The sequence below is a fragment of the Silene latifolia genome, chromosome 9 (genome assembly GCF_048544455.1).
Source record: "Silene latifolia isolate original U9 population chromosome 9, ASM4854445v1, whole genome shotgun sequence".
NCBI lineage: Eukaryota > Viridiplantae > Streptophyta > Magnoliopsida > Caryophyllales > Caryophyllaceae > Silene > Silene latifolia.
In genome coordinates this window covers 1,862,249-1,888,046 of record NC_133534.1, presented here as the reverse complement: position 1 = coordinate 1,888,046, position 25,798 = coordinate 1,862,249, and the positions used below count along the sequence as shown (strand labels likewise).

General features: G+C 36.6%; 3 protein-coding genes, 1 long non-coding RNA gene and 1 pseudogene across 6 annotated transcripts; 3 read left to right on the top strand and 2 right to left on the bottom strand.

Moving 5' to 3' along the window:
* The first annotated feature begins 391 nt into the window (after positions 1 to 391).
* On the top strand, positions 392 to 3,333 carry LOC141598646 (xyloglucan O-acetyltransferase 1-like). Of its 2 annotated transcripts, none has more exons than XM_074418355.1 (5): positions 392 to 693; positions 1,190 to 1,240; positions 1,423 to 1,458; positions 1,581 to 1,652; positions 1,806 to 3,333. In XM_074418355.1, the coding sequence occupies exons 1-5, from the start codon at positions 402 to 404 to the stop codon at positions 2,948 to 2,950; spliced, it is 1,596 nt and encodes a 531-aa protein (XP_074274456.1). In that variant the 5' UTR covers positions 392 to 401; the 3' UTR covers positions 2,951 to 3,333. The 2 variants fall into 2 exon arrangements, with proteins under 2 accessions (XP_074274456.1, XP_074274455.1); XM_074418354.1 differs by having other exon boundaries at positions 1,803 to 3,333.
* A 429-nt stretch (positions 3,334 to 3,762) lies between these two features.
* LOC141604273 (U2 spliceosomal RNA) lies at positions 3,763 to 3,972 on the top strand (annotated as a pseudogene).
* Positions 3,973 to 4,355: 383 nt separating this feature from the next.
* LOC141602331 (uncharacterized) lies at positions 4,356 to 6,067 on the bottom strand. The gene is made up of 2 exons (XR_012524411.1): positions 5,810 to 6,067; positions 4,356 to 4,768 (listed from the first exon to the last, which is right to left on the bottom strand). It is a non-coding gene; the product is annotated as an uncharacterized LOC141602331 (long non-coding RNA).
* Positions 6,068 to 11,037: 4,970 nt separating this feature from the next.
* On the bottom strand, positions 11,038 to 16,464 carry LOC141598645 (WAT1-related protein At1g70260-like). Of its 2 annotated transcripts, none has more exons than XR_012523607.1 (8): positions 16,119 to 16,464; positions 15,574 to 15,633; positions 14,855 to 14,971; positions 13,221 to 13,473; positions 12,842 to 13,000; positions 12,264 to 12,415; positions 11,857 to 12,085; positions 11,038 to 11,388 (listed from the first exon to the last, which is right to left on the bottom strand). XR_012523607.1 is itself a non-coding variant. In XM_074418353.1 (8 exons), the coding sequence occupies exons 1-7, from the start codon at positions 16,316 to 16,318 to the stop codon at positions 11,908 to 11,910; spliced, it is 1,119 nt and encodes a 372-aa protein (XP_074274454.1). In that variant the 5' UTR covers positions 16,319 to 16,438; the 3' UTR covers positions 11,302 to 11,388; positions 11,861 to 11,907. The 2 variants fall into 2 exon arrangements, 1 of the variants encoding a protein (XP_074274454.1); XM_074418353.1 differs by having other exon boundaries at positions 11,302 to 11,388; positions 11,861 to 12,085; positions 16,119 to 16,438.
* Positions 16,465 to 20,828: 4,364 nt separating this feature from the next.
* On the top strand, positions 20,829 to 22,161 carry LOC141599933 (aspartic proteinase CDR1-like). Its single transcript, XM_074420065.1, has one exon. It carries the CDS (start codon positions 20,829 to 20,831, stop codon positions 22,113 to 22,115), a length of 1,287 nt encoding a protein of 428 aa, XP_074276166.1. The 3' UTR covers positions 22,116 to 22,161.
* Positions 22,162 to 25,798: the final 3,637 nt, after the last annotated feature.

Sequence of the window (25,798 nt, the reverse complement as noted above, 5' to 3'; positions counted from 1 at the left end):
AATAATTCAACTAAAAGTTCCAAACTTTTCCGATCATTTTTACCATGCATTCCGAAACCTTTTTTCTTTTTCGCTAACAGAAACTAAACTAAACTAAAATGAATTAAGATTAAGTGATTTGACGGAATTGGATTGAATTAAATAAAACTAAACTACAATTAATTTGAGTTTTTCTAAACTAAACTGAATAAAGCTCAACCTCCACCGGTTTTCCTAATAACAAAAAAGTATTACTCCTAATCACCTTTGTTTTTAAAATTGTTTATTTATTTATTCCTAATCACCTACAAGTATGTTTTTAAAATTGTTTATTTATTTATTTATTCCTAATCACCTTTGTTTTTTATTCATAATTACCTTTATTAAAGCTAATGATTACAACTTTTCCCCATTAATAAAGGATGAACAAAAGATATGGTCTCTCTTCCTTAAGCATTGTATGTAGAAAGCTCAAAACTTTAGCAGAAACCATTCATAAAAACCCTGAAAAATCCAAGAAAAAACAAGAAATGGGTACTTCAATTAACTCTTGGAAATCTCAAAAACCTCAATCTTTCACCAAAAAATTGTTACTTTATGTTCTTCTTGCAATTCTTCCTATTGTTCTTCTTAGATTTTACTTGTACCCATCTCATTTTCCACATACTACTTCTGTTAATCACTTCTCTAATGATTCTCCATTGATTCCTGAAGGTAATGATCTTCATTACGGCCGTATCCGTCTTAAATTTAAAACGCACATATGAGACTAGTTTATTGTCATTTCCTAGGCATTATACTTTTTGTGTTATCTACCTGTTTCACCCGTTTCATGTTTAAGACGGATATTTTTGAGTTTTTTTTTAGTTTGTGGAATATAAAGTCAACTTCATTTAATCTTTTGTTGTTTTTTTTATATTATGGAAGTTGTGAAATGTTGTTCTTTAATTAATGCTTAGTTGTAGGAGTATCCTTTTGCTGAATTCTTGGTATTTTTGACTGATTTTAGATCTGAAAAATTGTTAGATATTTCGAGTGTACTATGTCATCATACACCCTTTTGTATTAAGTTAGATTATGCTTAGTTATGTATGCGCAATGTTGTTAATTTCAATTTTCTTATTGGTTAGAGTGTACGATAATTTGATATACCCGTAAATTTTGGAATTGTTAAGGACACTTGTGAGATGTTGGTCAATTTTTGTTGCAGAAAAGGAAACTGAAAATAGGGAATCTGATTCTAACCAAGTGCCTTATAAAGGTGAGATCTTTTGTTTTAGCTTTCTTTCTGTTGTTGAAAAATAATACTCCCTTGGTCTGGATCATTTATTTACCTTATAACGGGGTTATTTTAATCAAATATAAACAAATAATTGAGATGGAAGGAGTAATGGAGTTTTGAAATTGACAAACAGTTTTGTGTGTGGTGTGTGTATTAAGCAGAAGAGGAGATTGTAAATCGGGTTTTGAATCCTAAAGGTGAGATCTTTTGTAGATCTCTGTGATTAAATGAATGTTGTAGTTTCAGTAGTTCCGGTATTCTGCAATTTTTGTACTTTAAATTACATGGGCAGCTGTGAAATTTGCTTTGTTTTGAACAGAAAATGAAGTTGATGAACATGAAGTTGAAGAACATGAAGTCGAACCTTCATCAGCGTCGTTATCGACTAAAGGTGAGATCTTTTGCTGTTTTACCTTTTGTTCTGTTTGAGGGTTATGCCATAAGACCACTCTAGATCAATAAATTTCGGAAAATTACAGCTAAATCAGCTCTAGATCTAAGGAGGGCAATTAAAGATTTTGCTTCATTCATCTTTTTTTAGCAGAAAAGGAAAGTGGAAACGAGATTTTGCAGGAAAGTAAGCGAATTGAAACACCGTCAACTTGTGATTACACTAATGGAGAATGGGTTGAAGACGATAAGGGTCCATTGTACAATGGTTCGAGTTGTGGAACAATTAAGGATGGGCAGAATTGCATGGGCCATGGGAGGCCTGATACGGGTTATCTTTATTGGAAATGGAGACCTAGACAGTGTGATCTTCAAAGGTTTGATCCGGAATTGTTTTTACGGATTATTGAAGGGAAACACTTGGCTTTTGTAGGGGATTCTATGGCAAGAAATCAGTTAGAATCATTGCTATGCATGTTATCGTCTGTTAGTCCGCCTAATTTGGTGTACACAAATGGGGATGATAATAAGTTTAGGAGATGGCATTTCCCGTCTCATAATGCCAATGTTTCTATATATTGGTCACCGTTCCTTGTTAAAGGTTTCGAGAAAACAAATGATGGAAAGTTGAATCATAACAAATTGTACTTTGATTCTGTTGATGAGAGGTGGGCTTCTGACTTAGATACGATTGATATGGTGGTATTGTCGATTGGGCATTGGTATTTACATCCTGCTATGTATTTTGACGGGGATTCAGTGCTTGGATGCCATTATGTTGAGGGTGAGAATTGTACCGAGGTTGAGTTCTTTGACGTATTTGGCAAGGCATTTAATACCACTCTCAAGGGAATAGTTGACCGAAAGAATTTACAGGGCAATAAAATTGACGTGATTGTTACCACATTCTCACCGCACCATTTTGAAGGAGACTGGGATAAATTCGGAGCTTGCCCTAGAACAAAGCCATTCACGGAAAGCGAGAAGGTTCTTGAAGGTATGGATGCTAATATGAGGAAAGTCGAGGTAGAAGAAGTAGAAAACGCTAAGGCTTTGTTGAACAGAGATCAAAATATCGTACCTAATGTTAGGGTAGCGGCATTGGATGTGACCAAATTGGCGATGTTAAGGCCCGACGGTCATCCGGGTCCTTACATGTATCCTAACCCATTTGCCGATGGGATCAAGGAACGGGTTCAAAATGATTGTGTGCATTGGTGTTTGCCTGGACCAATTGATACGTGGAACGAGATCATGTTTGATATTATGAAGAGATGGCACCCATCGTCAATGAGATGAACAACTGATGCACATACCAACTATGAATAGCAAAGAAAGAGGCTTGTCCGCTTGTCGAAGCTTCTTGTTGACTTGCCCTTCTTTGTCTCTCCATATATTTTTGATGTATCATAGTAGTAACGAACACTCTATATATTGCTCTTGTGACGGAAATATGGGTAAAGCTGTACAAGCGTCCGAAGACTAGCAGGACAGGAGCTTTCCGACATGTTGTTGTAGCTTTCCGACATGATTCTTTGATTAGTTGCTTAGTGTTGGATACACTTTGCGGTTTTGTATTTGTTGTATTGGATATCGTCTTGAAAATGATCTACTTATGTACTCATTTGGGTACAATTGTTGCAAATCGGATTGATGTTCACCGGTATTCTTCAAAAAAGTTTATCAAATGTCTGTAGATTTGCTTTCCGGTCTGGCGGATTAGAGGGTCAGATATACGCAATGTTACCTTTTATGTTACGAATTTAAGCATTCTTTCTTGGATCGCTTCTAATGAAAATGCATCGACATTTCGCTACTTCTAATTGAAAATGGGGCTAATTAGCTACAGTAAAATTCTCGCTTATACGAAGGAAATACAGGCAGAATAGTATCAATTTATACCTATGTTACTCCGACACTTCACTTAAGTGCCGTGTCGCGTGTCAGACACGTGTCGGTGTCCGACACGACACGACACTTCGACACTTCAATTTAGACCACAAAACAGGAAAATTCACTCCAAATGGCCGTGTCCGACACGCCGACACGTGTCGGACACCGACACGTGTCGGACACCGACACGTGTCGGCGTGTCTGAGTAACACAGATTTATACCTTTCTCGGCCATTTGGCTAAGAGAAGTATTTGTTCTCAACTTCTTATCGGTTTAATATCTGATATATGTGGACTAATGGCTGACTCGATATTAAATTAATTTTTGGGAAGAATCAAGGAGTCAAGGACCATCATGATAGCTTGCTATTGGACCTTCAAGTCTCTCCCATGTCTTGCACTATTTACTTGGGCCTGATACAGCCCACCAAATTTAGTTACAAATTTCAGTACTTATCAAACATACCCTCTTTAGAACCCAATTGTTATTTGTCGTCAACAAATTTCTAATTATCGTCCACAATTTTAATAATTACCCAAAATACCCCTCCCATCTCAAACCCCTTCAATTGAACTTATCTATAGACATTAAATAACTCATTTAGACCAACTATTAAGGGATTGTTCTAACTTAAAAGTTGTTTCGTGTTCGAGCCCAGTGAATATAACAATAGCTCTCAGAAACCGTTGTTTCCAGGTCGGTCTCATAGCATGTGCTTTAGATGGGCACAGAGCCTTTAAAACTCCTGAGGGAGAGCTTAAAAAATAATCAAGGACATAAAAAGACCCACTTAATTTGTTAAATAGATAATTCGGTACATAACATTATTAATAATATTATTAAATAACATAAATTTTATAGAAGAACAATTCAAATATAGAAAATCATCCTGATTTTTTTTTTCCAGAAGGTCTCGTTAGTGACCGTCTCCTACTAAATTAGGAAATAGAAATTAAGTAACTTCCTCTCCTCATCATGTGAGAGATCTCTCAATAACGAGAGACCGACTCTCTAAAGTTTGTGTTTTTTAACAACAATGGTGAGATTCATTCCTCTATCACATTCTTCAAAAGCTCCACCAATAAAATAGTGTATACCAAGCTTATTGAGTGGTATTGAAGTGTTGCCATCAAATGCTGTGAATATTGAACCTTCTGCGTTGCATTTCTTGAAATTTTCTTCTGTCACTTCATCCACACTATATCCTTCTCCATATTGAAATACTAGGGGAATACATTACATCAAATTATAAACTAAACAAACTAAAAGAATTAATATAAGGAAAATGAGTTTGCGTTATCAGTGGTGTCGAGTTTCAGTATCACCTCTCATAAAAGCATGCGAGACAATGAGAGTGTGGTACTAAAACTCGGTATAGTTTAATAGAATCTGCTATCGGTTTTTATTATATGAATGAACATGATCTGTTGCAAGATAAAGGAAACGGGATAGGAGGCGAGACACAATAGTGAGACATATTAATTAACGAGAATAAATCTTGCTTCAGACGTGCCATTTCCGTCACTTTAGAGCCAAATGTGACTAATTTTAGAGAAAGTAGCCAACCTAAGCTGTAACATTAACTGGATCATTAAGGTCATATTTAACCATAAAATAATCTCAAAATCTCATCTTATTGCATCAGACGGAAATGACTCGTTTGAAACAAGAATTTGCATACCACAATATAAAGTTCATTATCAACTTTACCAAATCCTGACACCTTGTTTGTTAGCATCAATAAATCATATTGTTTAAATGAGAAACAAAATCATTTTGGTCTCAATTACCAAACAATATTTCCCAAGATTGCACATTTGAAAATATATTAAAATTAAAAATCTAAATATATCTCTGCCTCTGCCTAATGGTTACGACTTAGGTAAAAGGTTGTATAGTAATGAGTAATCATGAGAACCCAAGTTTATAATCTTTTCTCCTAAGACCCTATTCATTTAGACTTAACTTTTCTAGACCGAATTTATACAGTCTAAACGTTTCTAAACTGAATTTATAGATCTGAACTTATAAAAATATATGTATGAATTTAATTTAACTTTTCTAAACGAAATTTATACGATCTGTATTATCTTACAGGAAAAGAATTCTTTTGTAACTCATTTAACATAAAAAAAATCATAAAATTAGGTCTTGAGCGAATTATAGATTACGGATTATATATACTTAAATAAAAAAATTATATATAATATATAATTAAAATAAATGATTGAGACGAAAGGAGTAATCAATATTAGAAAACTTACGAAGTATATCGCCCTTAACAAAGTTCTTTCCGTTGACCCATTTCGAATAGTCAATATCTGGTGCCCACCACCCGTCTCCGACTGAGTAAACCCTCGAATATGTTACTTGAACGCATAGCATCAAATTAAGAATTGCAAATGCAATTCCTACTGAAGCAATTAACTTGTTCATTTTTTTGTGTTTAATTAATTTTTAATTTCTTAGTATTTTTTTTTTTTTTTTTTTTTTTTTATGTATTTAGCTTTGATTAGTGCTTTAGAATTGGTTTTAGAGTAGGGGTAATTTATAGTGGAGTTCTTGATTTAAATCGGATTTTCGAACGTCTGTTCCTAGGTCTAAAAGCAGACATTAATAAGTCATACGTGGAAAGATTATCAAGATTATTTCATTAAAAATGGAAATAATGAGTCCATTTTTAATTCTTTATAAAATAATTTTACGGATCTTTCCTAATACGACATGTTAATGTGTATTTTTAGGGCACATATTATAATGCCCGAATTTAAATTGGTTATAAATGGGAACATTACAAATTTTGTTTCCACACTTGCATTTATTTCAGAAAGAGTGTATTAAAATCAGGAGTTTGTTAAAGACTCGGAAATATCAATTTCTTCCCTAGTTTGCGTTGCAGAATAATCAAATGCCATAGTTACGTTATACTCCAAATATATAATGATACTATATTTTTTTAAAATCAAATATATAATGAATAATGATATTTTAGATAGGGATTCATTAATAATGTAAATAAGGAAGGAAAATAACAAAATATTCTAACGAGATGTTCAAATATAAGCTCATTTTTACAATTAATTAGTGAAAATATCTTGTGAAATTTACCCAATTTAGATTATAGCATGAGAAATTCTTAAATCACAAAATAAATTGTACATTTATTAAAATTAATATGATTTGGAATAAGTTATTGAATTGGTGCTTATATACTCCGAATATAAAAGCGTGAAAGTGTTAATTGTCCTGTTATATTTGTATCGCGAAATCAAATCCCTTTACTTACGATTTGTAGTAGATAGAACCATAAGTTTAAATGAATGTGAAATCAACAAAATTATTTTCTACGGAGTATTTTCTACTCTAATTCTCACTCAGAAAATAATATATCGCCCGTGTCTAACTTGAAAATTCAAATACATCCCCAAAAAATAAATTATATTGCGTAGTAATTAGCAATCGAAGAATGGTATAATTAGGGGACTTGGATCGAAAAAAATATATTTAAATTTTCATTACTCATGCAGTCATGCATCCCTTCTTAGACTTGGCAAAACGGGTCAATTGGGTCAAATATGAGTCGGTCTTTTCGGGTTGGGTCACCTTGGGTCGGGTTAACATTGGGTCAGACAATGTTCGGGTCAACTTTGGGCCGGGTCAGGTCAATTTGGGCTTCAGGTTGTGTTCAGGTCAAACAAGCTATCAGGTCATTTTCGGGTCTCGGATCAGCCTTTTCAAATCGAATCATTCGAGTCTGGCCCATTTTGCTAGGTCTACTTCTAAGCCACCTAACTCTACGGAGTACGGCCTCTACTATCACTAAGCACTACACGTAACATGTCTTAGCACCAAACAAAACATGTAACATGACTACACATGAAATACCATGTACGTGTTACAGACTATTTTATCGATCACATTTATATTTTCTCGATCTGTCTTAATTATTTTTTTTACTTTTAATTAAAATAATCTTTCACACGCTAGCACTGATGTTTGAAAATTTCTATATTTATAGTTAAAATTTTCGAATTTTTCGCCTTTATACTATAACCCTTCACCCTCGCTGATATTTTATATCCCGCTAACTTAAAAATCTAACCCCGTCATTGAATGAATTATGAACTTACGAATGGTATCAAAGTATTCACTATCTCTAATCAATATAACATACAGTCATACACCCAAGTCTCATGCAACATTGTTTTACGTTGAAAATTAGTTTGTCGTCTTTAATTATCATAACGTACTTATTTTTTTTTTTTTTTTTTTTTTGGAAAGGAAGTGCATTAAATGAAAGAAAGAACAAAGTTCAAGGTTCAGTACATCACGGGGGCGGGTCGGGGGAAAGCGGCGTAAAAGCCAAAAGTAAATCAGTGTTACAGAGTTCAAATAGAAAATGGGGAACGCAGTCCCACTCAAAACAACCCGCAGAGGGGCTAGAGTCTAAGAGAGCGAAACGAGCAATGGCATCAGCAACGCGGTTACCCGATCTCCTCTCAAAACCCAGCTTCAAATGGGGTGAGTCCTGTAGAAGAGTCCTACACTCAAGAATAATGTTAGTACACGGGCCACAAGGAATACTATCACCAAGAATAGAGGAAACAACATCCAAACAATCAGAGGCAATCAAGACTCTACTACCTAGACCAATAGACCGTAAAATCCCATCACGAATGGCGAGAAGCTCGCAAATGAACGGGTTAGAGGCAACCAGGCGGGAAGACCAACCCAAAACCCACGAACCAGACCAATCCCTAGTGACACACCCCAGGCTAGCAAAGGAGGAGGAGGAAGAAAGAGCCGCGTCGACATTGGTTTTTAGCCAGTCGCGAGGCGGGAGGGCCCAGCTAACATGATAGCAAGAGGCAGCGGGGGGGGGGGGGCGGAGGTAGGGGTACACTCATGGGCAGAGGTCCAGGCAGAGGCGAGGGAGGAGACAGAGTCACAGAAAGAGCTGAGGGACAAGGGAGTATGATGAGTGAAGGTCAAATCACAGCGCCTGAGCCAAATGCGCCATAAAGTAAAGGAGAAGAGGGTGTTCCAGTGAAGGTTGTTGCTGGTGCAGTTGTTAAAGATCCAATGTTTAAGGTCGGAGGTGAAGAAGGAGTGGTTTGGCTCCAAGCGGGACCAGACACAAGAGGCGAAGCTGCAATCGCGGAGGACGTGAAGAGAGGACTCGGGAAGGGAGGGGTTGAGGCAGAGGGTGCAGGTCTGAAAGGGGAGGATATTTCTTGAAAAAAGGGAGACTCTATGAGGGAGCTTGTCCCACCAGGCAAGCCAAAGGAAGACTTTGATTTTTGGAAGAGTGGGGAGGTCCCAAAGCCAAGACATGTCCGACGCAAAGGGAGGGAGGGAATGGGCAGGGGCGGAGATGGATTGATAGGCTTCATGGATGGAGAATTTGCCACGAGGGGCAAAGGAGGTGGTAAGAACGTTGGGGCAAGGGGAGGAGGGTAAAGGATGAGATAAGATCCTAAGTCGGATGGTGTCAGGAAGGTCGAAGTCAAGAGAGTCGAGTGACCAGCTGCCATCGGAGATAATGGAGCAAACACGGGCCGAAGACGAGGGAAGAGTGAGGGGGCCTGAGATGACACTCCTAAGAGTACCAAGCCCAAGCCAGTCATCCTCCCAAAGGCGGATGGAGGAACCATCGCCAATGGCCCAGGACAGATGATTTTGGAGAGTGGCCCACCCGATTCCAACATTCCTCCAAATGTGCGAGCCATAGGAGAAGGAATGGGGGGAGGGAGATAAGTATTTACTGTGGATGGCTTTGGCGCAGAGAGAGGATTTATTAAGGAGGAGCTTCCAACTTAATTTGATTGAGAGGGCATCGTTAAGAGGTTTGGAGGCTTTGATGCCAAGACCCCCCAGGGTCGAAGGCAGGGTGACCAAGTCCCAGTTGGCAAGATGGAGCTTTTTGGTGGTTTCGCTTGACCACAGGAAGTTCCTGGTAATTTTGTCAATTCCATTAAGGATGGAGGAGGGGAGTCGGATGCATTGCATCGAGTAAGAGGGGATGGCGTTAATGGTAGATTTAATAAGGCAAATGCGCCCAGCTCTAGACAGGTAACGGGATTTCCAGCTGGCAAGCTTAGCATGGAGGTTGTTGATAATGAAGTTGAGATCGGCTCTTTTAGGCTTTTTTCCCATAAGAGGAAAACCTAAGTAAGTGCCGAGGTTACTAGTCTTGTTGATGCCAAGGGCGGTCTCGAAGAGAGAAATCTCGGGGAGGGGAGTATTTCTAGAGAAAATAAGCTTGCTTTTGAGGCAATTAATCTTCTGGCCAGAGTTAGCGCAGAAAGAGAGAAGGGTGTCCTGGAGGGCACACATGGTTTGGTTAGATGTTCTCCCAAAGATAAGGATGTCATGGGCGAAAAGGAGATGAGAGAAAGTGGCACCACCTTTCCCAAGAGGGAAAGGGGTCCACTCATTGTCGCAACAGGACCGGTGAATAAGGTTAGAAAGGGCTTCCATACAAATGATGAAGAGGTAGGGAGAAAGGGGGTCTCCCTGACGGATTCCTCGGGAAGGGGAGAAGGTATCAAGGGAGGTGCCATTAAGGTTGACGTGGGCAGAAGAGGAGGAGATACAGCTCATAATAAGGGTGATGGTATCCGGGTCAATGTTAGTAGAGATAAGACAATCTCTAACAAAGTCCCACTCAAGACGGTCGAAGGCCTTTTCAAGGTCAAGTTTGAGGGCGAACCAGCCCAGTTTGCTCTTAGAAGTGTGCATCGAATGGAGAATTTCAGAAGCAATGATGAAATTGGTGTCGGTTCCTCGGCCAGGGATGAAGCTGCCTTGGTTAGGAGAGATGATTTTTTGCATGTGGGGTTTGAGACGGTTAACAATGATCTTAGTGACAATCTTGTACGTAGTGTTATAGAGGCTAATGGGGCGGAAGTTGGAGATGGTTTGGGGGGAGAGGATTTTAGGGATGAGGGAGATGGAGGTTTTGTTAATGGAAGGGGGAACAACTCTAGTGAGGAAAATGTGTTGGATAAAGAGAGTGATGTCAGACTTAATTATATTCCAGCATCTTTTGTAGAAGCCGACATTGTAGCCGTCCGGTCCAGGGGCTTTGTTTGAACCTAGGGAAAAGAGGGCAAGGCGAATCTCATCCGCACAGGGGATTGAGAAATGGGTGATGGGAGGGGGAGTGGGATGAGGGGAGGAGGGAGGAGGTGAACGCGATCTTTGCTGGTAGTGTAGAGATTTGTAAAGAATTTGGTGATATGAGAATTGAGGGCGGTATGACCAGTGATAACTAACCCAACATCGTTGGTTAAGGAAAGAATACGGTTATAGCTCCTACGGAGGGTGACAGATTTTTGAAAAAAGGAAGTGTTGCGGTCCCCATCAGTGAGCCAGTTTTGATGAGCTCTATCTTTCCAGTACAAGTGCTCAAAGTCCAGGACTCGGTCGAGGTCGCGAGTAAGAGAATCATTAAGATTAAGAAGATATATGTGACATTTATACAAACGGGTAGTATCATCACGGCTTCAAAATTTTCAATCGATTTTTATTTGAGAAAAGATACAAAGAAGGTCCAAGATAATCAAATGTGAAATAACTTCATTACTACACGATCAATTTCCCCATTAAAATTTGGGCTTGATATACATAATAATACGTACGTACTCTTTTTACATAACAAGAAACATGCACAATATTGCATGCATATATCTTAATTATATTTATGCTTCATATTAATCCAATATTCACGAGAATTGCAATACCAGTCACCAAGACGACCTTCATTAGCAAAACCCTAGAACATTGATCCGTCGAGATAATTCTTCGTCTAATAATCCTTGATTTCACATAAATAAACAAGCTGAAAAAACAATAAAATCGAGTTAAAAATTTAAAAACCTACATACGACTATGCGAGCAATATAATGAGCAACGATATTATCACTCCAATTGATCTGATATAACTCCCTCTGTGTCACAAAGACCTTCCCGTTTGATTTTACAGGTCCTCGAGATGACACTTTGACACTTATTGGTATAATATACTTTTTGGAAAGATTTTTTTTTTTTTTTTTTTTTTTTTTTTTTTTTTTTACAAATATACACATTTTTATTTCACATTACTTATAATTTTTTGAATTTTTTTTTAATAAAGTTGTGGTCAAAGTTTCAAAAGCCTGATCTTAAAAAGTTAGATGAGATGGTCTTTGTGAAACAACGAGAATACATAATAGCTTGTAAACCACGCTCACTAAAACAATAGTCTTTTTAATTTGAATGGTTTTATATTTATTTTATCGTAATTTAACGGATTAAATAAAAAGTTTACCTGCCTATTTGGTGTGATCTTTATTGCACATTTGCAGCATTTATTTATTTTTCACACTAATTCAACCGAATCTTTTGGTAGAAAGGGAGTCTTCAAGGTATTGTAGGTCGTTGGTCGAGGTTTTGTAGGATTATTGTCTTGGACCGGTAGTTTCGAATCTTTCGATTCTTCCTTGACTCCCGAGAGCACGGTAAGGTAGCCCATTGCAACCATACCAGTTCCAATTACACTGCATATATATAACAATACACGTAAGCGAGAAGAAATAAATCATCAGTCGATAATGACCAGTATCGGAAACAGGATTTGAATTAAAACCTAAATTAAGAAACAAATGCATAGGAAATTAAGGAGTATAGATTTGTAAATGAAAAAGATATTTTAAATAACGAGGTTCGAAAATTTACCTTCCAAAGTGCAGACTGCTACCAAAAAGGCTAAGTCCGATTAAGCAAGCCCAAAATAGACCGAAAGGCTTGAACTCGGCTACGTACATTGGACCCTTCAAGCTCATGCACCATGCCTGGACTCGGCTCCGGACTAATGTCCCAAATAATGCCTACATTATTTTGTACTCGAATATTAGACCAAGGTACAATCGAGTATTTAGTTAGGGTACAGGTCATAAATTTTTGCCACGGGTTATTAATAATATTGAAGTTATTACTTTAGAACTTTATACTATTTATTTAGTAGATTTTAATTTTGTAAAGCTAATTAAACCCAAAAAAAATCCAAAAAAGTACTCCCTCTGTTTCAGTGATATGTTTACACTTCCTTTATTTTGCGAGGAGAAATAAAGGAAGTATAAACATATCACTGGAACGGAGGATATGTTTACACTTCCTTTATTTTGCGAGGGGGAAAAATAAAGGAAGTGTAAACGTATCACTGAGACGGAGGGAGTAATTATTATTGATTGTCATACACGGTATTACACGAGACCAACAGTTAGTTATATTAGTTGATTAAATAAATTGCTTACTGTTAAGACGATGATTAGGAGCTCCAAATCCCATTTTAACTTCCAGGCATTGATGTCGCCGTTAGCAACGACGTCCACAAAAACCGTCTGTACCGTCCCGAATATAGTATAACATGTTACTATTACCATCATGTCCTTAAACTTTGCGAACGTTGAAACCTGATAATAAACAACCAACAAAGTTCAAGAAAGAAATTTATCGTATAGTCGTATACACATATTTATGTAAGACGGTTTTACACTTGTACACAAATTTATCATAAAATGGAATATTTTAGTAATTATTTTTACCCGCTTATAGGGGTTGTATTTAGATACATTTTATAATTTTATTAGTGTAAAACCGTCTTACGCAAGGGTAACTCAGATTTATATTTACCTGAATAATGCTCCAAATTGCAATGGAGAAAGTTGCAGCAGCAAGCAATGAAGTGCCAAACATCCAATCATTAGTGGCTGTCACAAATACAAAGAATGGATTTGGGCCTCCAAGCATTTTCGGGTGAAATATTGGCCCATTTAGAATTGGTGGGCCCATGTGTACAGCCACCGTTACAGCTCCTGCTATTGATAATAGTACTCCAAGGAGCTTGACTTTTGTACTTCTGCTTGATATGTTCAACGTTGTTTTCCTAATTTATGTGCAACAAAAGAAATTTGATTATAAATTGGTAATCTTCAAGTTAAGTTCTTAAGAAAGTTCTGGATTAGTGTCGATTTAGGTATCGTGAAAATAGGATTGAAGATTCGAATCTCCCTTCTCCCTATATTGTATTGTCATGGCGCATCATATGTCATAAAAAAACTAGTATGAATTCTTGTGATATCGAGCATTAATATCACCATATTTACAAAAACATGTTATGTTAATAAAATAAGAGTAATGATAAATACAGTTGGTCTATACATTAGTAATGGAATAATTATCTATTTTTTATATTAACTTTATCAACGGATATCATCAACATCCGTATTTTAATCACTAATTTAAATCCAAATAAGACCAGAAAAAAAGAAAATTTTAAAATAAAATTAGAATTTAATAACAAAGAATACTATTACTAAAAGATCACAAATTCTTATTTAAGACGAATATAACTATTTTAAATTAAAAAAGGTCAAATAAATAGATCATACAAAAAGGTTAGATTCTTGTCTCATCCACTTTTATGGAGTACAGAGTAATATTTAACTCATTTATACGTAAGACGGATTTCGAGTATGACCGTTTTAAGGGAGACTGAGGGTTGTAAGATAACGTGCGGTGTGAGTGATGACAAGTACGTAACAATTTGTGAGATGTGGTACACACCTTAACAGATTCGAGCCAATCAGTATATTCTACAATACGACACGGAATAAAAGACTAAAGATTCAAGAATTTATCAACCAATCAAGAGGCCAATTTTGGTAAAGAATTATAAATATCATTTTCCGTTCATTTTTTTTTATATGAAATGGTCCTGTTTGCTTGTATTTTTTTTTTTATTCTTTTCCAAATACCAAAAGCTAGATTGCATATTTGGATTTCCTACATCATTGTAAAGAAAAGGTTGCTAGCCTATTCCGCACTAAAAGGAAAATGAAATAGCGCTATTGATAATAAAGAATTTCAGTACCGACTTGTTATGGACCCTATAATAGGGCATGAGAGATTTTAAGACAATGATATTAAATCTCGATATTATTTGGTGGCGCCCTATTATTATCATCCTCTTTATTATACTCTGTATAATTTTATGAATTTCACCAATACACATACAGAGTACATATCTTCCAATACAGAAATGTTTTTCACTTGTACGCTTCTAATGACAAATAGAGTAGGTCTCCCTTAAGACGAGTATATCCGTTTTAATTTCAAAACAGGTCAAATAACATTTCACTAATTTCAATGTATTCTACTTTTGTCTTATCTACATTATTTGACCGGTTTGACGTTTCCGTCTTAAATAAGAATTTGCGTGACAAATAATTAATTGTACACTAATATTTGTAGAATTGGTAGCTTACCTTAGTATGATACTTAGGAAGAACTGAAAGGATGGAAGCAAAAGACCCATTGCACACACAACAATGGGTGAACTTTCACGTAGTCCCGTAAATGCAAGGTTTTGCGCTATTGTTACCCTACAATCACACGTATGATCAATTATTAATACCAACACCACAATCACGAATTATAGAATAAGAAGGTGTTACACTAGAACTCTAGAAGACGGTCTATTTTTCTTAAAAAAAATATATATGAACCTCTTGTTATTCACAATTTCGATAACATTTATTTAGTTAACATTTTATTTTGCGAAAAAGGAGGAGTTAGTTACTTGCAAAATTTTATCAAAAATGTGAACCGTATAAATTTATCCAATTTACATGAAATTCAATGTAGGTAAATATTTCATTTTATGTGAATTGAGTTTTCTCGGAAATTTTTAGTTTCTACCTGAACTGTGAAACAACTATTAGTAATTAAGTATGCTTAAAAAATTAACATGGCGCAAAATCTTCTCTATGACCGTCGTACGGTGTAACGACAGAAAAGTTAATCGTATTATACAACAGTCGCACATAGAACTGGTAGTATAAAATGGGAGATTGAACATGAATTGGATACATCGTGCTAGCATGCATGGGTGGTTGGCTAGTTGCATGGTTATATAGTGTACGTGCGATAGAGCATGTATGCACATATTCATATAGTGATTGGATATAATAAAAAGTCAACGTACCCCGTAAGACCAAGCAAGAAGAATCTCGACATAAGCTTGAAGGTGAAAATTCTCTTCATACTACTCACAAAAAATAAACAATAATTAGATGACTTTATTATCTTCCATCATAAAATAACACTAATCTGTCCGTCTCATCATTTATTTACCTTTGATTAAAATAATTTTTCACAATAAATACAAAAAAATTTTAAACAAATGACTGAAACAGAATTAATAGATGATATCAAATATATTCTTGCAAACAAAATTATAATTGTTAACAATTGTGTTATTGTTAGTTACTTCCTTTGTCCCAAATATTGTTTTTTTTTTTTTTTAAATACAGTATTCCTCACGGAAAAAAAAGTTTAACAAATAAATGAGACGGAGGGGTACATAGTAATACATACGTGATGTACAAGTTTTTTTTTTTTTTTTTTTTTTTTTTTTTTTACCTTTGATTAAAATACAGTACTTCTCACGAAAAATACAAAAAAGGTTAACAAATGAATGAGACAGAAAGAGTACAGAGTAATATATACATCAATGAACAAGAATTTTACCTTTCGAGATGAAAGATGAGAGAATAAGATAGGAGGAGGATGGAAGAGAGGGCATTCGTATATGCCACGAACACAAATTGATTCATCCCGGCATTCATGGCGGATTTCGCCGTGATTGTTAGGGCAATGGTGCATCCTTCCATTATAAACATTACTAGGGATGGCACCAAGTCGAACACCTTCTCTTCCAACGACATCATCCTCGATTTTAAAAGAATCAACTTTGAATATTCGTTTCTGCTTTAGGCAACCCGTGCAAAATTGCGCGAATTTGAAAGACAGATAAATCGAGATGATAATAAGGTTTGTATATAGTGAGAGTCGTTTGTTGGATTGGTTTTAAGGTAGAATTGAAATATTCTTCTCTGGCTTTTATACAAGAGAAAAGTTGATATAAAGTGAGATTAAATAAATGAAATAAATAAATGAATATGTTTAAATAACCCTTCATGTAACGACTTAGCCACCTAGGAAGCGGGAAATAGCAGCTCGTAACTAGTCTTTCAAATATAGCTAGCTGACTCACCATTGTATGATTAGGGTTTTGGACTTTAGGGTAGGTCACTTGACATTGAGACGGTTTGACGATAAATTTATTGAATATAGTTGAAATTGAAGTAAAAATAGTAGGAAAAGTAATAAGATAGGTACATAGAATATAAAATGATTTTTTTAAATATGGAGTAATTTGTAAAGTAAATTAGATAATGGAGCTGAACTAAACTGAATGAAGTATAAATACGAGTAAATTTTAGTAGAGCTGAGCTGAATTGAGCTGCGTAAATATAAATAAAACCTAGTTGAGTTGAATTAAATTGAGTTGAAATTAATTTAGAAAGAATATGTTCTTAGACTATTTACAATACATGCAATGCATTGTATATGATCATTAAACATACTTATACAACAATTGTGATCTTATATTTAGGATAGTACAAGCTAAGATAATTACAAGATGATGATAATACACAAATATGATAAAGTCTAAAGATAATATACAATGTACATACATAGTCCTTCGTTTAAACACAGGTTTCTATTATTGTATAAACTATTACTAAGTTGATGAGTTTCAATACTTCAATAAATTAGGTTATCCAATTTCATTTCACCCTACAATCCAACATATCATAGAGACCACGTCCAACATACTCCCTCCATACCAGACATGTGGTGTAAATGACCTCAGTTATACCAGGAGGGGGCCTGATCCTCGCTGATTTTTCATATTTTTGTGTATGTGTATCATCCGATCCCCTTTAATTCAATGATTAAGTATTAAATATTCACAAACGAAGTCAACAATTTAGACCTCAGCCCCCCTTATCGTTTGCTCCAAAATCCGTTACTGGCTAGCTAGCACACACGAAGTCAACAGTTTAGACCTCAGCCTCCTTATCATTTGCTCCAAGATCCGACACTGGCTAGCTAGCCGGGATAGATATAGCTCGCCCGCGGTGAACAATTAAAATTACCAAAGTTTAGTTTAGTTAGTAGTTTCAATCTTTCGGGGCGAACCTAACGATAAAATTTTGGAATAGCAATTTTTTCTCATGTTGTTTTAATTTGGAGTAGCAAAAATATTAAGGTTCAAATTTAATAACTTTGGGGTAACAAAAATCGATAATCCTGACCATTTTCTGGAAATTTGGGATAACATGTAATGCGATTTGCTATTAGTTAGGTTTTCCATTTCCGTAGTTGGTAATGTATTATGCATGTAAAGTTTTTAGTCTACAATGAACATCGATGAATTTAGGATATGATATCCATGTAAGCAAATTGAAACAAGAATCATGATGAAAGATGAGGAAATTAAACGAGAGGAGACACTGTAGCCACTAAAAGAAGCTAAATAATGCAAATAGAGTCATATACAACAAACCGGCCTACATACATAATATAAAAAATATAAAAAAAATTCATGGTTGAAATGAAAGAGGAGTTGGATTCAATTTATTGTGATTTGTGATGGGAAATGATTTGCATTTTAGAGCATATAATGAGTTTTTTTGTCTATAATTCGTGGCGTTTCGAGAAAGTTTTCATTCTAGAAATCTAGTGAAAATATAAAGCTAATTTTATACTGAGTATAAAAGTATAAATTTTAACATATTTTTACCCAAAATCAGGAAAAAAAATTTACAAAAATAAATAAATAAATTTTCCGTATATCTGAATCCTAAGACCTTACATTTTCGATAATAATAGTATCATTTCAAATTAAGTAATCTTATACTAGTAGTCTCGCGGATAATTCTCTGAGTTCTCCTATGTGGGTCTCAGAGAATAGTTTGTTATCTTTAATTGAAACTCGCCTCACAACTTCATACAATTAATAATGAAATGCATGTCGTCGTGGTTTCGATACCCTTGTACGACGTATGTAGAGAATGAACATGTCAACATAACATAATTAATATGTAAGGAGTAATACTATTCTGTCTTTTGGATGCAACAATTTCTAAAGGTACAAAAGCCAAAATTTATAGCACAAAATATAAGTCAAAGGGCAAAGGGTGACTTCTTTAACGCAAGAGACGTCGCATTGTTGACTTTTTTTAGGCCATTTTATCAATTAATTCTAGATAAAAGTGCTAATTAATCATTTTAATTATGTTTAATGGTCAAAGAATGACCTACTAATTTCATACGGAGTACTTCATATATACGGAGTACTAATTACACGCACACACAAACTAATTATGAGAATTATGAAAGATAATCTCTCACTAAATTACCGAAAAACCTTATCATGCATAGCTTGAAATTTAAATAACCATCTTTAAAACACGAAACCACAAAAAAAAATGAAATTATCTTAATTTAAAGCCCTTTGTAACAATCTCTTTTTCATTTTAACATTATTTAAATAAATTGGATGTAAATAAGTTTTAATTTAAAGCCGCCTGTAACAAGAATTTGTGATCAAAGTAACGGCACATTTTGTTAATTTTGTTGCATTATCCAAAGCGTAACTCTCCCTAACTCATTACACTCTTTTTTAACTACATTTAAACACTTACATCATGTCACATTCATTATTAAACAGCAGTTAAATTTTAATTTTATTAGTTTTTCTTTAACTTATCATTTTATATTTAATTTCAATGTATTATATAAAGAAAATATTCTTTGCTAAAATTAATCAAACAAAAAGATTATAAATAATATTAAGCCATGAGTAACCACAACTTTTGTTCTTTCATTTATATCTCCGTAACAATATTGATAATCCTGAACATTACGGTCGTCATGGTAAAATGTTATCCGGAAAGAAATGATAAGGTCATTATAAGGAATCAAATCGGACGAGGTCCGGCATTACAATTTAGATGTCAAGATTTAGACTCGGATACCGGACTCAAAGAATTGAACCCGGGTCAATCTTTCGAGTATCATGTCAAGGATAAAACATATTATATTCCGATTCCTTGGGGGAAGCCGGTGTATTTTTGTCATTTTTACTTTGAAAATAAGGATAAAATTTTTGACGTATATACTCGTTATCTGTCTGGGGTTTGTGCCCCAGACCTTCATTACGGACGAGATGTTTATCTCCCGTACAAGTTAGAGTGCTATGATAACCACGTGGAGTGGATTATCAGAGAAGATGGATTTTACAAACATTGTGTTTATCCCTTTCGGCCCGGTACTTGTGATCGGGAAGTATGGATATATGGGCCACCACCGTCGGAGTTGCCTCCGACGAAGTTGGAGAAACTCCACAATTGGTGATGATAATCGAATATTATTATGGACTGAAGTATATTGTACGGAGTAGAAAATAAATATTGGATGAATTGTTTGCTTGAATATTATTGATAAGGAAAATGAGTTACAAGAGATGAATATATAACAAAGGTTTTTCTAAAGAGAATATCTTACAAATTTATCCCTATTAGGCCTATTGATGTGTGCTATCAAGGCATACGTTAGAAAAAAACGTTTATAAAATATTGTTATTATTCTCGTCTGAATTTAAGACCGTTTGAAATAAGAATTTGTGATTAACTACACAGAATGATGATTTAAATAAAATAGTTTAAAATGGCAGTTTTGCAAAACAATTGTATTCCAATTTTATCGTTCCCTTTCTATTTTGGGAGAATTTAAGGAATAATGGTAAATTACTAACTTTACCTCTCAAATTAAAGAAAAGCAGAGAATTTCACAAGCTCCCCCATACCATAGGTTGAATTTCCACTTCGTGAGATATTGAAAACTGCCAGAATTTGAATCCGTGACCTTTTAGTCACACTGACATTGATACCATGTTAGATGAATCATTTCAACCAAAACTTTAAGGTGGATTTAGGCCCATCTATTATATTTATTTCTGTTAGCGATAATAAAAGCGGATCAAGGAAGTATAATACATTTTACGATTTTAGTATAAAACCGTCTTATATAATAATCTGCTCATATTAGGAGAAACAGTCTTATCAGCTTATGATGGCTGGAAATATTCTCATAAGTACAACATTACCTCATACAAGTCTCTGATTAATAATCTAGAATGCAAGACAAAAACTTGGAACAGTTAATTTTGTTAAACGGTCAACTATTATTTACTCGTTTATTTTTATTTGAATTTTTCCATTACAATAATTAGATGGCCACTATATAAACAATCATGCTATACCACAATAATAATCACAAATTTCTCCAATTTAATTAATTTTTTTAATCTTTAATCAACAATTCAACATGCATTCTATGGTTAACTATATTTTGTTCATGGCATTAGTACTACTTCCTAATCCTAGTATGGTCAATGCTAGAAAATTAACAACAAAAAATGCAATTTTTTCGGTCGATCTCATTCGACGTAATTCATCTAAAATCACCTTACAAGGTGGTGGCCAAGGGAAGCTCTCCCTTGGCTCGATCTCTCAGCACCACCAGATAACACTATCTTCTAAATTCTATAACGTTGAAACTGTTCAAAGTGCTGTAATCCCCGATGGAGGGGAATTCGACATGAAAATATCAATAGGTACTCCACCAGTGGAGTTCACAGCAATAGCTGACACGGGGAGCGACCTGATTTGGGTTCAGTGCTCCCCGTGTCAGAATTGCCTAGGGCAACAATCCCCTTTATTCGACCCAACACAATCTTCGACCGATAATATAATTCCATGCACCTCTCAAGTTTGTAATAATGACCAATTGGGCCTTACGGCCGCGGGTTGTAATATATCATTACCAAATGACAATTCATGTATCTATATAGTCGGTTACGGAGACGGGACCAATACTACGGGCGTGTTGAGCACGGATACCGTTACATTCGCTTCAACGTCTATACCCGACGTTACATTCGGGTGTGGGTATAACCAGGAAGGTAGTTTGGATACTAATGGGGATGGAATAGTCGGGTTAGGAGGCGGGCCTTTGTCATTTGTGTCACAACTTGGCCCGAATATCAATTACAAATTTTCTTATTGTTTAACCCCCCAATCATCGGGGGTTAACAGTAAATTGAATTTCGGGCTTGATGTGACAGGGGCAGGAGTTATATCAACTCCTCTTGCCCAAGAAGAGACCTCACCTACATATTACCGTGTAACCCTAGATAGTATTAGTATCGGGAACACTTCTGTCCCCGTTACTAATACTACAATTGTAGACTCCGGTACAACTTTTACATATTTACCCTCAGATGTCTATGAGGAGATTAATTCGGCCGTGAAGGCCAGTATAGGACTCACCCCGATAAATAACTCGAGCCTGGGGTACGATCCCTGTTATGAGATCGACTCATTGGACGAGTTAAATTTCCCGGGTATGGTGTTCCATTTTAGTGGAGGCGATGTTGTGCTTAATGCCGAAAATAGTTTCTTTCCGGACAACGGGTTGGCTTGTTTTGCAATGGTAGCTACAGATAGTCCTCCTTACATATTTGGGAATATTGCTCAAACAAACTTTCATATTGGGTATGATTTGCAAGCACAACAAGTCTCTTTTGCTCCAACGGATTGCACCACGTTTTGATATAATACAAGTTTTTTTATTAATCCTTTTGTATACGGAGTACGAGTATATACTTTATAATGTAATAAGCGAAAGTCTTTAAGATATTGTTATAGTAATAGTATCATTGCATGTACTACCATGCATTCCATGCATGCATGTATATTACGTCGAAATAGAATTGTTCTCTTTAGGAAATCCATTTATTATATATCACCTATAAAAAGCCCTAAAAGTTTCAAATTAATTTAAAATTCTTGTTAAAGTTGCGAATACTTCTTTATCTATTTCGGAGTATTTTATTTAAGAAAATCAGATTGAGTAAAGCTAATAAATTGCATGTAAATGGGAAATAAATCAGAGTAAATACCGCTTTAATCATTTTAATCTCAAAAAAAAAAATGACACGAGTACAACAAAAACGAGGACATTTAAGAAGTTCTCCTTCGTTTTAATCATTTTATTAAAATACCGCTTATAAAAAATAAAAGCGTAAATATTTTATTGAGAAAAAGGTGATACGGAGTATTAATTAAAAACCTATGAGCATCAAGTACTAATATTAATCTAGATATAAACGAAATGGGATATCCTCAAAAATCATCTTCTAGCTCCAACTAAAGCCTAAATATTTGTGAGCACATGTAGAATTCAAATATCACACTCTTAACACAAATAGGATGTACCATAAACATTGTACAACCAAGTATAAGAATCCGAGCTTATATGTATTCTTTCCGAGCTAATTCAAAGTTTATGTTTTTAATATGTAAATGGATGAGCTCAATACTTTCTAATAAAGCTCATATTCTTTAACATAAAGCTCGGATACTTTGTCACAAATCTCAGATTTTACACCGTACAACATATACAACTGGTTGTATACTCTATGAATTGCACTCCTAACGAGTTTGCCTTTGCGTTTAAGGTACGTAGATTAGCTTGCATCACAAATTCTCATTTAAGACGGACTTTATACGTCTTAAGCTTAAAACGGGTTAAATATATACCATCTATTGTCAATTGATTTTGGGATTGAACCTTCTTAAACTTGTAAAGTGGACATACTGGACACTCTCTTCTCCTCAACGGGCACGGTCCGGGCCCATGTGTGATCTAACATGATAACAGAGCCCAAGGTTTAGCCTTGGGTTATGAGAAGAAGACGGGTCCGAAAAAGCGAAGACGTTCCCGTCCAACGAAAGGCGAAACAATGCCACTATTTGGCAGGTCCGAGAAGTGACGACGTTTCTGACGAAACAGGTTCGAAAATAAAATGATGTCGGAAAAAGAGAGAAGTGTAATTTGTGATTTGTGTAATACTCTCTCTGCCCGACCATTTGTTGTCTTATTTCATTTTGACTTAGTCAATTTTTGTCCTTTCTATTTTAAAAAATATATTTGGTGAACAATTTGATCATTCACACACATTTTGGTTCATTTATCATTTAATAATTGGCTCCCTCATCTTTCCTAGTTATTTGTGCCAAACCAAAGGACAACAATTGACCAGTACGAAGGGAGTATACCTTATAATTTAAGGGGATACTCCACCCATTGTCAATTGATTTTGGGATGAAACTAATAAGAAATAAATATAATTGTTGGACTTCCACCATCACCTTAATGTTTTGGTTGAGATGGTTCATCTATCATGGTATCAGAGACAGTGTGACCATAGATCACGGGTTCCAATCCTAACAACCCAAATAACTCACGAAGTGAAAATTTAGCACATGGTATAGGGGAGAGCTTGTGTACGAACCACCCTTCAAGCTCAATGGACATTCGAGTGAATGGACTCAATAGAAATAAATATAATTGTTGGGTCACAACCATCACCTTAAAGTTTGGTTTAGATAATTCTGATGGGGCATATTCTGCACCGCTGACCAAGTCAACATATTGAGCAAGGTCAAAGATATCCACAGCAAAGTCAGCGACTTAGACAGTCTAGCCGATGCAACCCATCGGCCTGCCACCTGGGTCTCGGCCTGACACCTAGCTAGCCGGGGCACATATCCGCGTACTCATATCCAAGACCCCTCGGTCGGCCTGCCATGGGTCCATCGGCCGAGGGTGAAACGGTCTTTCCACCTGATAGCCACTTGGCCACTACGTGACAAAAGGTGAAGGTCTATAAATACTCCTCAACCCTCGTTGAGGAAAGGATACACAATTGAATCTAAGAATCACTATTCATCTGGTAATATCTTCCTTATCTCACTACAATATACATTTAGCCAAGCAACAACTTACCTCTCTAAGTTTACTGACTTGGGCGTCGGAGTGAGTACGCTCGGCCAAAGCCGAGCCCTCAGTTTGTTCATCGTTTCAGGAGACCGCAAGGAGGATTCAAGCGAAGACGTCATTCTACAAGCCACGGGTGGTAACAATACTTGCTCTGGAATTACACCCGGAACAATTGGCGCCGTCTGTGGGAAAAGACACTAGAAGCTAGTCACAAACATTCCCAAACAAAAAAAAATAAAATAAAAATAAACACAAAAACCCACCCCAAAAGCTAAGAAGATGTCGAAACAACAAGAGGTATTCGTAAACGACGAAACCGAGCTACACCAAGATGATACCTTCCACCATTCTGGAGTTGTGCAGCCCTCCACCGGCGGAGTAATCCAACCGGAATTCGGGATGCCAAATATACCAGATACGCCGCTGCCCGCCGACCATGTCACCATCATGGGACACGTGGTTGATGCAGCAAAACTAAAACTACTCCTGGACCTAATTGGTAGTACGCCGGCTCACACTGTCACACCGACAAGAGCGGCGGAACCCGTCCAGGAAATCAGGGCCAAAAATGTGACTCCAAGAAACTTGAACGAAGCCTTGGAGGAGGCCGACCCTGCCAAGACACCGGGGGAGCCCAAAGTGGTCGTGGGAGACCTAAGTCCTTCTCGCACTCGTGAGAGGACAGCGTCGCCGCGGCACAAACGAGGCACACCCCGGAGGAGCGAAAGAAGCCCAACTCGCCAGAGTTGGAGAAGAAGCCCGACTCACCCGAGTCGGAGAAGGAGTCCTTCCCGCTACGAGGCGAGGGGCCGGACTAGAAATGTGAGGAGCCGATCGCCGCGTGTCATTCGGCACGTGGTCAGACAGCCCCTCAGTACCTATGTCCTTGAAACCGCCGTGCCAACCAAGCTAAAGTTGCCGGCGTTCACATACAAAGGGGATAGTGATCCAACCGACCACGCCGAGGCTTTCGAGTCTTACATGTCGGTATGGGAGCAGCCCGATGAGGTCTGGTGCCGAGTTTTCCCAACAACTTTGCATGGGATGGCTCAAAATTGGTACAAGGGGCTCCCCGACGGCTCGGTATACTGTTACGCCGACCTAAGGGACGCCTTTTTAGCCCAATACTCTTGCAATAAGAGGAGGGCCGTGGAGACGTCGGACCTCCTAACTATCAAACAGGAGGAGGGCGAGTCTCTACGAAGCTATGTGAAGAGGTTCGACGGCAAGGTTCAGCAGATTCGGGAGATTAATCCCGAGCTGGCGGCTTTCGCACTGATGAAAGGCCTCCCAAGGGGAGACTTAAAAGACGAGCTCATCAAGTACGGGGGTTTGGGCCTAGATGCCGCTAGGAAGATGGCCGACCAAGCCATCAAGGTGGAAGACTAACACAAAACCTGGGTAGGCCACAGCGAGGCTGGGTACTCAAAGAAGAGCCACCAGGAGGACAA

What these genes read in the sequence shown, in the direction of transcription:
- LOC141598646 (XM_074418354.1), top strand. Translation starts at nt 402, where the DNA reads ATGAACAAAAGATATGGTCTCTCTTCCTTAAGCATTGTATGTAGAAAG. An exon ending in TTCTCCATTGATTCCTGAAG is followed by an intron (nt 694 to 1,189) that starts GTAATGATCTTC and finishes TTTTTGTTGCAG; the next exon opens with AAAAGGAAACTGAAAATAGG. An exon ending in TCGGGTTTTGAATCCTAAAG is followed by an intron (nt 1,459 to 1,580) that starts GTGAGATCTTTT and finishes TGTTTTGAACAG; the next exon opens with AAAATGAAGTTGATGAACAT.
- LOC141599933 (XM_074420065.1), top strand. Translation starts at nt 20,829, where the DNA reads ATGCATTCTATGGTTAACTATATTTTGTTCATGGCATTAGTACTACTT.
- LOC141598645 (XM_074418353.1), bottom strand. Translation starts at nt 16,318, where the DNA reads ATGATGTCGTTGGAAGAGAAGGTGTTCGACTTGGTGCCATCCCTAGTA. An exon ending in CAATTTGGAGCATTATTCAG is followed by an intron (nt 13,001 to 13,220) that starts GTAAATATAAAT and finishes GTTTATTATCAG; the next exon opens with GTTTCAACGTTCGCAAAGTT. An exon ending in AGCAGTCTGCACTTTGGAAG is followed by an intron (nt 12,086 to 12,263) that starts GTAAATTTTCGA and finishes ATATATATGCAG; the next exon opens with TGTAATTGGAACTGGTATGG.